An 11464-nucleotide genomic window follows, 5' to 3' on the forward strand; every position below is an offset into this window, starting at 1 on the left:
TCTCCCAGCAGCAGCAGCAGCAGCAGCACTGTACATCCAGTGCAGGATTTATTGTTTTTTACACTGGTAAATCATGTAAATGGCATCAAATTAAAGATCCTACATCATTTTATATGTAGATAATTTACAATGAACATAGCTGCTGTCTTTGGGAATATATCTATCCACTCTGTATTTGAAAGTTAAAACGTATCGGTTTGAGGAATGCCTGGTAGCTCCATAGGAATTAAAAAATGCTGGACCCACCACTGTGTATGGCAGAAGTTTCGGCGTGAAAGGACATGTTTTAAAGCAACTGTTCTGACATGAACTCAATAACAGCGACTCCAGAATAAATATGCGTTAGAAAAGTGAAAGTGCAAAAAAAGACATCTCAATGCTGCTCAGCCTGCTCAGTTTACAGATCTACAAGGTAAAGTGAGCGTTTTCCATTAACCTGCTGAACATCACTCACATGTGATGAGGGAGGAGTGTGTGTCCGTATGCGATCGAGCGGTCAGCCGCAAACACAGAAGTACGAGAGACTCCTTCAGGCTCACGTGCAAGCCAAGGAAATTCAAGACCACGTATTCGTCATGTAGATTTCTTTGTAGTTTTTATTAAAACATTTATTTTAAATACACATACATTATGCACAAAATTGCATTAGAGGTCCTTTTACAACAAAGGTGTAAATCATAGAACGTAATCTCTTACTTTTAAAAGCATCACATGATTATGGATTCTGTGTACAGTATGAAGTAGTGTATTTAACCTTTGTAACTTACGTTTTTTAATTATCTGCAGAAAAATTTGAAAGTTAGAATATAAATGTCAAATCAGGTGTTTCCCGTTTTCAAGCACCGATTCAACATGTTTGGTGGGACCTGATTTCCCTTTAACCCAGTATAAAACCATTTCTTACACTGTGAAGTGCCTTGTGGAGTTCTTCTATGTGGCTCCCAACAGTATTGGTTTCTGTTCTGGGGGCGTGATCCCCCCACAGTCACTGAAAATGTTCAGAGCCGCTGCCTCGATGGAGAAGAGGTGCTCATCCTCCACCTCGGGGCAGGACAGCCTCATGAACTCGGCCAGCCGGACCAGGTACTCGATGTTGTGGCCCGTGTTGCCCCTGCAGACGGTGATCTGGGCAGCGATCTCCTTGTCCGAGGCCGGCCCCAGGTAGATGGGGTTGTTGGAGGTGGCGATGTAGACGAGGGCCAGCAGTGGAGCCTGGCCTTTGTCCTTGGGGATGAACTCCACCATCTGTGTTATATAGCCGCCAAACACCACCTCTCTCATTTTCAGGTACTGAAGGGATTCTTCAATCTGGGAGTCTGTGACTTCGTAGGCCACGCCCCATGTGCAAGCCTGCAGGGAGAACAGACAGAGAAGAGATTCAATAGAGAGCACACAATGATGAAATGGTAGTAGTGGAGGCGTGTAGAGTCAGTCAAATGTAGGACAACTCATCTGAGTATTGTGCAAACACCTCAGGCAAATATTAAGCAAACAACCATTGGTAGAAAAAAAGACAAATAAAAGAGGCATGGATGAATCACTGAGACTCAACGAAACTGATTATACATTTTTATAGCTATGGTTTGACTAAAATGTTTCATGACATAAGTGATTATTTCACCGATTGGTACCGATTCCCTCTTTTTGTAAATCGTGGTGACCAGTGGAGGCCACTGAAAAGGATCTGCCACCTGTCCATTGCACTTTTTATGTTGCTCTATTGTACATCAAATATTTTGTATGTTTCTTCATGTACTTTTTACTTCTGTGCTGGGAGAAACCAATTTTCCACTGATGTGGACAATAAAGTTGATCAGTCTAATCTATCTGATCTATCTAATCTATCTATCTAGAATCTTAATGTGGCACACCAAAGTAAAAAATGGCTTTCATGAAGGAACTCTTTGCTATTATAGTAAATAGACATTCTTGAACCGAGGAAGTTTTCAAAACAAAAACTTCATCAGCTCCAGTGACTGGGGTTAAAGAAATATCCCCTTTCTCTTGTGTTTTTCATAGAAGAATAATGGTATAGAAGGCAATATAAATAGAATAGTATGTAGTAAGCTACAGACGGGATATACAGGGATAGAATTCACTTCTACGCCCTGATGTCGTGTGCATGGTATTAAAATAGACTGAGAGCTTCACGCTTACCTCCTCATCCTCCACCAGTGTGACCACTCTGCCTGGCTGCGGACGACAAGGACACACACACAGTGAAAATCACACAACACCAACAAGTGATTCACTTCATAACAACACACGATAAGTAGAAAAATAATAAGGAAAATCACATTGAATCAGAAAATATTACTTAATGGTAAATGAAGTATGTATCTCACCTTTGCCTTGTCCCCTCTGTAGAAATCATCTCCATGCCAGAATCGTCTCTTGTATCCTTTAATGTGACCGATGCTGCTCCTTTTATAAGCAAACCCAGGTTTCCACACTAAGGATCCGTATCCAAATATCCACAGGCTGCTCTTCTCCTTCATGATGTCCCGAGGCTTCATTGTGGGCTGTGTTTTACAGACAGCAGCTCTGTGGTGTTTCTACTCTTCTTTCTGCTGCCCTACACATTCCAGCACATCACACAGTCTGTAATCACCTTTTAACAAACCCTTTCTTAGTGTTTCTTAGAGAGGGCAGAGTCGGTTACCGGACACAGATCCGTTTAAAAGCTGCCGGGATGAGAGGAGTTTCTCTTCTGACTGTACCTTCTGCTACAATAACACGTGTATTTGTTGTTCAGACGACGTCAGAGCGAGGCGGTCTCGACCAATGAAATTGCGCAAAAGGCGGGCTCAGATAACGGATGAACCAATCAGTGTCGTTTTAGTAGGGCCAGGTATTATTAGCATATGAAGCTGGGAATTTTTTGGGGGAAAGTAGAGGAGAGATTTCATGTTCAACTGGATTTTTACCAGCTCTATTTCTTTCTTTCTTTCTTTCTTTCTTTCTTTCTTTCTTTCTTTCTTTCCTTCTTTCTTCTAGTGCATAAAGGTTTCACAGAAGTTCTAACGAAGAAATTCATAAATAATCATGTGCAATATTACAGTTTTATTTCATGTGCAATATCACTTCTACAATTATGTATAGTATTCTAGTAAATTTCCTGGTTGTGGGATATTTAAAGGATTATCTTATAGCATGTTTAACTTTACATTAATTTCCATGTGCAATACTTACTTCCTATCTCGTGTAGTACTTTTTCTATTACTATTTTAGTGTAGTTTTACTTTATTCTTGTATATTTTTTTAAGAACTTGCCTGTGTTGTTATTTATTCAGGCACAGGTTTCCTCTTACTATGTTACTCAAACTTTGGAGCAAAATCAATAATCTTGAAATCAGGTAAAGTCCTGTCTTATCTTATTTCATGCAGTGAAAGCAGCCCACTGTAGATCCAAACAAATTAATATCAAGTGCCTTAGTCAGCAGATTGCACAGTAGTTACTGCCCAGCTCATAACAAACATTCATTTTCCAATTCATTACCATCTTATTCCTTTTTATTAATGCGGGAGCACCTGTTATATCCCTCGGGTCAAACAGTCGGTGATGGTCCAGCAGGTATAATCACATTACCTATTAATAGCAGGGACTGTTATATCTGTTCTCCCGTAAGCTCATTAGGTGTCTGTGTTCTGCATGGACGTGTCCAGTCCACCGGTGTGACCCCGACGGCCTAACACTCACTGTGCATGATATTTGATGAGCTAAGATTTTACAGTGGAGTACTTCCACCCAAAGCTCACTGCCCCCATGTGGTGGGTAGAAACATAGCTCTGTTCTTGCCGGGACATTAGTTGGAAGGGGTCAAGTGAATAAAGAACACAGTGTTCAAAGTGACAGGGATTGGCTGGTTTGTTATGACTCTCTCATTCATGCTTTATCTTAAGGGCATACACAGATTTTCTCACTGGTTAAAACTCTAGACGCACCAGGCCGATCACTTATCGCCAGGCATCATATCTCATCTCTGGTGTATAAAAAAGCTACGGTCACTCAAAGATGTTCCGAGAAGCAGTCTAAAGTAGAAAGATCACACAGACTCTTCATGTTCACATACAGATTGTTTTTAAATATATATCTTTTTTTTTTTTGTGTGTATTTCCTTACATTTCCAGGCCAATTACAACACTGTCCACTGAATGATTGTTAGCACATTTGATTTCACATCACACTGACACAGGACATGCAGTAGGCACGGAGTCATTAGAACTGCCAACGGGCCGAATACAGTATATACGACTGCATCTATAGACGCTGTGGAAGCCACTTCCACACCAGCTGACACACATGTAAGGTTTCTAGATGATTCCAACATTGAAATTAGGATCGCTATCTGACCACATGTACACTCAACCATCGAAGACCAACAAACAAGCAGTGTACCAGATATGTATTCATTGTTTTCTTCTTTTATATAACAAAACCCAAAAATAATAACAATAGAATAAAACACCAACAGACGCTTTAAAAATAAATTCACCTTTTTGGGGACATCCACTTAAAAACAGATGTACAAATCATACTTCTAATCTCCACATATAAATATACAGTATATACAAAATAATCTTATAAAACATAGAGAGAGATCAGTGCTTCATAATCTTAAATTACTAATGGAATACTAATCTTACAAAACAACATTATTAGTTCAGTAATTTCCTCTGAAGGCGTCCTTGGTACGATAGTCACTTCATGTATTTCTTTGTCTTTATCTAAGGGTGATCTTGCATAAGGTAAAACAAGGCCCTATCATGACTTTCTCTGCATGGCGCTTTAGCGTATTGCATCTTTTGATCTTCCATTTATCTCCACGTTGCTGTGCAAAGGAATCAAGATAAGGCGGGGCACAATGTTTTTTTTCAACATGTATATAAGGCTTTCTGATCTAGGCTTCATACAATCTTTATTTTTAAAAAAGAGATTTGATTTACAAAAAATGAAAACTGTTAACCTTATTCTTCAAAAATGAACCGTTTTCAGTAGTTGTTTTTCCCTTTTTTCATTTAGCAAAATGCTGATTTCCCCCCCCCCCCCCCCAGTTTGTTTGCATAGCGCGTTGCAGGCCACAGAAACATGGAAAAGGCTGGCTTCCTCCACAGGCTCATTGGCAGTAAGTTGATTTGTTGATTGCTGATTACTGCAACAAGGTGGGGAGGAGCACGTGAAGATATAGTCCTTTTCTTCTCAATCAACACGCAGGCATGAACGTCTCAGTGTGTTGCCCTCGGACGAACTTGGACGGAGCCGACAAGGGTTTGAGTGGAAAAACATCAAAGGCGCATCCACAAGTCAGATTTGCTCATTATTTCCTGCAGTCGTCTTTTTTTTTTCAGTCTTTACATTCTCACAAAGCTTAGAGGCTTTTAGTACTATTGCATTCGACGAGCACACCGGCTCCATCCAGTTATCAAGTTTTTTCAAGAGCAGCAACTTTCATTTAAATAAATCCCAGTCTCTCCACACGTGTAAACAGTCCAAAGGAACTCCAAACGTGGATGATACATAATGTCTTCCATGTATTATACCTGAGAGAGGAGAGGATAGACAAATGAGATGAAAGGTGAAAATCACTCAAGCAGAAACAATGCAGGTCACAAGCTGAATGAAATGAATTACGAAAAAAACTTACCTCAGTTGCAATGATGCATTCGTTTTTCTCCTCTGCTATTACAAAGACGGACTGGTACATCGAGTCTCTGGAAGAACATATTGTCGATACTCTACACTCTGGTCTTTCACTGTAAAGTAAAGATACATCAGAACAGTTACTGAGTATGTGTCTTACACTGAACATTGATTTTCCTGTCATCAACATTTTCAAATCTTTGTGTCGGTTACTTCGTGACTACTCAATGACAAATACATATTCCAGAAAACACAACTGAAACGAAAAGGAACTGAAATGAAAATGTGTCTCCACTCACCTGTACATTCTACTCTGATGCTTTTTGTCTTCTCTCGTCTTTTCACAGTTTTCATCTTTGTCCAGAAGGGACATTTCATCCTTGTACCCCAGAGATGTTTTATAGTCCAGGTGGTAGTGGTTGATTTGTTTGTGATTCGACTTTTCCCTGGGACATTCCACCTCCTGATCTATCATTTTATTAGTATTCTTGAGGTCTAGAGAAGAGATGAGGTTGTCTTTCTGAAAGTCCACCTTGGAGAGGTTGTTCATAGTCTCTGAGTTCCGCTCCTTGGTTCTCTGCTTCTTGATGTGACGTATGAGCACCGCGACCATGCAGACGAGCACCAGAACAGCCACCAGGCCTGCTCCTAAACTGATGGCTGCCAGGCTCAGCTTGTCATTGGACTCCCAGCCTATGTTTGGGCTGGGGGTGTTGGCTAAAGGCACATCGCTGGACTGGCACTGGGGTCCGCTGTAATGGACAGGGCAGATGCAGGCCGGCGGGCCTGTGGCTCCCGTGGTGCAGGTCCCTCCATTCAAGCAGGGCCAAGAGGCACAGCGGTCTGTGGGCTTGTCGCAGTGGCGACCCGTGTACCCCGGGGGGCAGTTGCAGGTGTAGTCGTTAATGCGGTCGATGCAGGTGGACCCGTTTGCACAGGGGTTTCGGGCGCAATCGTTGATGTTGATCTCACAGCGGTGTCCTGTGAAGCCTGAGCGGCAGCTGCACAGTCGGAGGTTACCTTGGGTCACACAATGTCCGCCTATTGAAAACAAAACATTATTGTAGACGCCTCACTCGTATATATTATTTCTAACACAAATAATCATAGAGACAAGAAAAAATTGTCATGTAGAGGGAATGATGTATTACCGTTGACGCATTGCAGTGCGGTACATTTATCCACCTTCATCTCACAGTTGAGTCCAGTGTATCCTGCTTGACACTCACAAATGTAGCTATTCCCATGATCCCTCTCTTTGCACCTGCCACTGTGGAAGCAGGGTGCGTCTGCACAGGTCAGCATCTTGTTCTCACAGCGAGTCCCTTCAAACCCCGGCTGGCATTCACACCTATAGCCGTCCTCAGAGTCCTGCAGGGAGAAGGATATAAAGTTTATCCAAATGCTCCCTTTAAGATGTTTTATTAATCGCATCCTGTTCCAGACTGCCCCAAACAAACCCCATTATCCTCAGTCTGTCATCTATTTTCAGAACACGCTCTGTGAACTGGGTCAACCAGTGACTTGACAATCGATAGCATCCTCCTGGACAAGCAGATATACTGAGGCGAAAACAAAAACAGGAAAGCCTGTGTTGTGGGAAAGGAGAGAGAGAGACTTCCGCACTCACCAGGCAGTGGCCTCCGTTTTGACAGGGCTGGCCGTGACACTCCCTGACCTCGAAATCACAGTTGACCCCGTTGAAGCCTGGCAAGCAGGTGCAGGTGTAGCTGCCGTGGCCCGTGTTCATGCACGTGGCCCCGTTGGCACAGGGTTTGTGATGGGTGCAGTAGTTCAGATCTGAAAACAAATGCGTGGAAACATCACTGAAGGAAGCAGAGGGGCTATAATGAGGCTTTTATTTAGAGTACAAACATTTCATGCCGTTTCCTTAGTTAGCTTTCATTCATTTTTGCAGCTCAGAGAAAGTATAGTTACACACCTTGGTCACAAAAGATGCCTCCCCAGCCTTCTTTGCAGGTGCACTGCCACGGTTCTTTACAGGTACCATGTTTACAGGACGGATGGAGTTTACACACATCACAAAAGAGTCCCTGCCAGCCCTCTCTGCACCTGTTCACACATTAAACAGTTCAACATGACTGAAGGCTCACACACACACACACACACACACACACTGACTCACACCCATGGTCATGTTGCATATTTTATCCATGATTACATAGGCTCTTACTGGTTAATACCGATAAATACATAATACAAAATAAGGAAATGATATGCAATACTCATTAGAGAAGTATAAGTGAGGCTTGTTTAATTCTAAGCTTTATTTCGATAACTGTAAATAAAAAGAAAGAGATATAACTAAGCATATGGAATTTAAAGTAAGAAAAAAAAACATGTTTACATAACTTATAAAAATAAATATGTATCTTTTATGCATAGTTTATTCTGTAAAACAAAAGTTTTCGTGTGAACAATCATACCAGATAAACAGGTAAACTCCAATAACAATAAACTAATATTAATAATATTAATATATTAAATATTTGTTTATAGGTTCTTAGTATATTCTCAAGACCTAGTAAATTTAAATTTTGATCATTGTATGTTATGGTTGAGGATTCCTCCATGACAGAATATTCAATAATCTTAATTAAAAAAGTAGAATACTCACTTGCACTCTCCGGGTAATGTACAGTTTCCACTCCTCTCATTGCAGCCATCAAGACAGATTGCTGGAAAAAACAACATGGCTATTAAAACCTGGCGATTTTACACTTTGCATTTACAACAGGCAGTTGATAAGGATTTTATCACCTGATGATGTTTATCTTTGCACAATCAAATAAAACCCTGCTGTTACCTGACCTTATCACTGGACAAATATAATTTACTGCTCTGCTCTGTGTTTACGTGCCAGTGATTTTTCATGGGTTCATATCTAGTGTTAAAACGGCAGCTCGGTTGTGGAGCAGATGCTTGTTTTCAGATAAATAAAAAAAAAGCAGGACAGCTGCCCCATTGTTATCGGTGGGCTGTCCGAGCCCCGCGTGCAGCTGCCACTCTGCACCGCCTCAACAATGGAGGGCCGCAATTTAGTGGCGCGTGGCGACCGATAATGCCGCGATTAACCTCGGCGCGTGCTGCTGCGCGACCACCGCCCCGGATTAAATCTGCGCGCGCCCGCAGAGAAAGTGCGCCAAAAGCTGTGCACTTCCGCGTGCGTGTTTCAATTGAACGCCCGCTCTACCGGAAACAAACACCTGAGGTCACGACAATAAAACTGTAAAGGACTGTGATGCTTACAATTTATTTACAAAATATGTCGCTTTGATGTGAATCAGAGACACAAAAGATGTCATTTATATTGATCTCATTGTGTTTCAGTTTCATTTCAGGCCTAATTCACTTCATGAAGCAGCAGTGTGGACCCTTTGACCAAAAGCTGACTCTTGATCTTCTTTATCACAAACAAAGAAAAGAAAGTGTTCATAGTGTGTCTTTACTCTTGCTTACGTTCTTGGCAGTATGCTCCCTTCCATCCCGGCAGACAGGCTTTTTGCCCATCAGGGTTGCAGGTGTAGTGGCCAAAATGGTCGTCTCTCGGTGTGCATATTTTGGAACAAGTGTCCCCGTAGTAATGTTCATTGCAGATGAACCGGTATGAGTACCTTAGCTCCGTCTGCGTCCCGTGAGTGGTCCCATCCTGGGACCACTCATGCCCTATTCCCAACTGTCTTTGGATGGCATAAGAGCCAATCAAGAAATCAGGGTTGGAGGGGTCTTCGGAAGAAAAACAACAGAAAGGTTATGATTACAGGAAGAAGATGCTGTTATAAATTCAAATCAGTGCTGTATTAATCTAACAGCGTGGGAACTCATGAAATGTCCTCTTCTCTTCACTTGTGACCATTATTTCCCCCCCACTGAAGCATCCAAACAAAAAAAGGTGTAAGATCCAGGAAAGGGCTATCAATGGGATTTTTTGGCAGGGCTTCACATTCTCACTCGGGCCTGCACACTTTCCCATGCAGGCCAAAAATAAAACAGGGGAAGTGTGATTGTGTTGGACAGATGTGACTGGGAGGAATTGTCGTGTGACTCATAAAGCATCCTAACAAACACGGATCCATGACGCTGAACACGCCAGATGCACTTGCCAGCACTTAAATGCGTTGATTGAGGGCTACAGATTAAAATGTGTGATAGGCAATGTATAGGCTTTATACTGCATATCTCCCTCTACTGGTGGACTGAGAGTTGTGCAACTAGTCCTCACCTCCAGGTTGGTCCGCTGTAGGAGAATACCAGGCTTCAATAACTAGGGAGAACGCACCCTGCGGGGAAAAAGTCAAGAAATAAACATCAACCTAAATGAATATATATTTACATATATATATAAGTTGTATTCATAGTTAAAAAGTTATTAATAAGTTAGTTGATTACTGAATACTTGAATATATGAGAATTAAATCTGCCATCTGACTTTTACGCACAACACTGGAGCACAAAAAACCACGTTTCGTCTGATGTACAACATTTGGCTTTGATAAGTATGTATTTCTATGAGATGTAACACAGACGTTGAGATTAATTGTGGTGCATGTTGTTTTATGTTAATTTGAAAAAATAGACTATCCAGTATTTTAATCGAATAATGAGTTTTCAGTGGAACTTCTTGACCTTGCGAGGACGCCTGGTTATTTATTTCGCATATCGTTCAGCTTATTGCTATATCATTAATTTTATATTATCATTATCATTTATATTATACCATGATTAATCTCCATATGTTTGTCTCTGTGTGTGTGAAGCCATGCGTCCCTGCGCCGGGGCTGGTGCTCTCTTACCGGCCAGGTGAAGTTGAGCGGTAGACGCAGCCTGGCGTCTGGCCGGATGCTGAAGGAGTCGGTGCCCAGGACAGGTGTGGCAGCTTGGCCGAATATGTAGCGTCCGGTTGACACCGGCTTCTGAAAGTTCTTCAAGCAAACCCTGAAATAAGTCCTGCAGCCGCTCATGCTGCAGCTGAGTCCGTTTGCCAGCAAACCTTTAGTATTCTGAAAGTGATGGAGATCCAGCTCGAACACACCTGATCCCAGAACCTATACAAAGATACGAATTGTGAGCAAAACTAAAGCAATGCAGCATTTTTTCATATTCCGAAATAATTCATATTAAGTTATAAATATAAAAGAATACCTGAGTAAATAATGATAAAACTATTGTGAGGATAGAGGTGAACCAAACGGCCATTCTTTAGAGTATGATGTGCGTATCCTAAAAAATCAGTGAGTCCTCCCACAAAAACAAAACGCTCCTATTCCAAGTGTGACGGCACAAAACGGAGTGATGGCAAAATAAATATAATCCTCCAAAAGCCTGCGGGACAAGAGCCAGCTCCACGATCCGTATCCAGCAGAAAAAAAGTTGAGTTATCCAGTGCTCAGAGGTTAGACAAGTATCAGTAACGTCAATATCCACAAGTGAGTCATTCTGCGGTCTTTACGTTGCCCATCCATCGTGGCGGTCAGACGTGCTCTGAGTTTGCTGATGTGCCGATGCGAGGCTCGTGCTGCCGACTGTGATGCGAGAGCGTGGCGGAGCATCAGCGCATAGCGACTGCAGTGAAGGGTGTCTGACGTCCCTCCCAGTTTATATACCGCGGTGTGGTGTCATTATACGGACACTGTCGGTCAGCAAACACCGCCCACCCTCCTCTCCACCTTCCTTTTGCTTGAAGCGTGCATAAACAGTCATTATAACGTTTGGGGGAGAACGTGTTTTTAATTCAACTGGTCCAGAAGAAAAAACGCAATTTGCTGCGCTACAGCAGATGGTTAATCCCTAAAACTAAAGTAT

At 42.1% G+C, this 11464-nt stretch overlaps 2 protein-coding genes across 3 annotated transcripts; both read right to left on the reverse strand.

Moving 5' to 3' along the window:
- Positions 1–578: 578 nt before the first annotated feature.
- On the reverse strand, positions 579–2763 carry LOC128450701 (glutathione-specific gamma-glutamylcyclotransferase 1). 2 transcript variants are annotated; one of them, XM_053434311.1, is made up of 4 exons: positions 2663–2763; positions 2346–2575; positions 2158–2193; positions 579–1350 (listed from the first exon to the last, which is right to left on the reverse strand). In XM_053434311.1, the coding sequence occupies exons 2-4, from the start codon at positions 2514–2516 to the stop codon at positions 931–933; spliced, it is 627 nt and encodes a 208-aa protein (XP_053290286.1). In that variant the 5' UTR covers positions 2517–2575; positions 2663–2763; the 3' UTR covers positions 579–930. The 2 variants fall into 2 exon arrangements, with proteins under 2 accessions (XP_053290286.1, XP_053290285.1); XM_053434310.1 differs by having other exon boundaries at positions 2346–2739.
- A 1301-nt stretch (positions 2764–4064) lies between these two features.
- LOC128451223 (delta-like protein 4) lies at positions 4065–11224 on the reverse strand. Its single transcript, XM_053435028.1, has 11 exons — positions 10805–11224; positions 10456–10707; positions 9885–9942; positions 9122–9388; positions 8280–8340; positions 7584–7714; positions 7272–7441; positions 6793–7012; positions 5941–6682; positions 5646–5754; positions 4065–5541 (listed from the first exon to the last, which is right to left on the reverse strand). The coding sequence occupies exons 1-11, from the start codon at positions 10856–10858 to the stop codon at positions 5536–5538; spliced, it is 2070 nt and encodes a 689-aa protein (XP_053291003.1). The 5' UTR covers positions 10859–11224; the 3' UTR covers positions 4065–5535.
- Between the last annotated feature and the right edge of the window lie 240 nt (positions 11225–11464).

Source organism: Pleuronectes platessa, chromosome 11 (assembly GCF_947347685.1).
Source record: "Pleuronectes platessa chromosome 11, fPlePla1.1, whole genome shotgun sequence".
In the NCBI taxonomy this organism is placed as follows: domain Eukaryota; kingdom Metazoa; phylum Chordata; class Actinopteri; order Pleuronectiformes; family Pleuronectidae; genus Pleuronectes; species Pleuronectes platessa.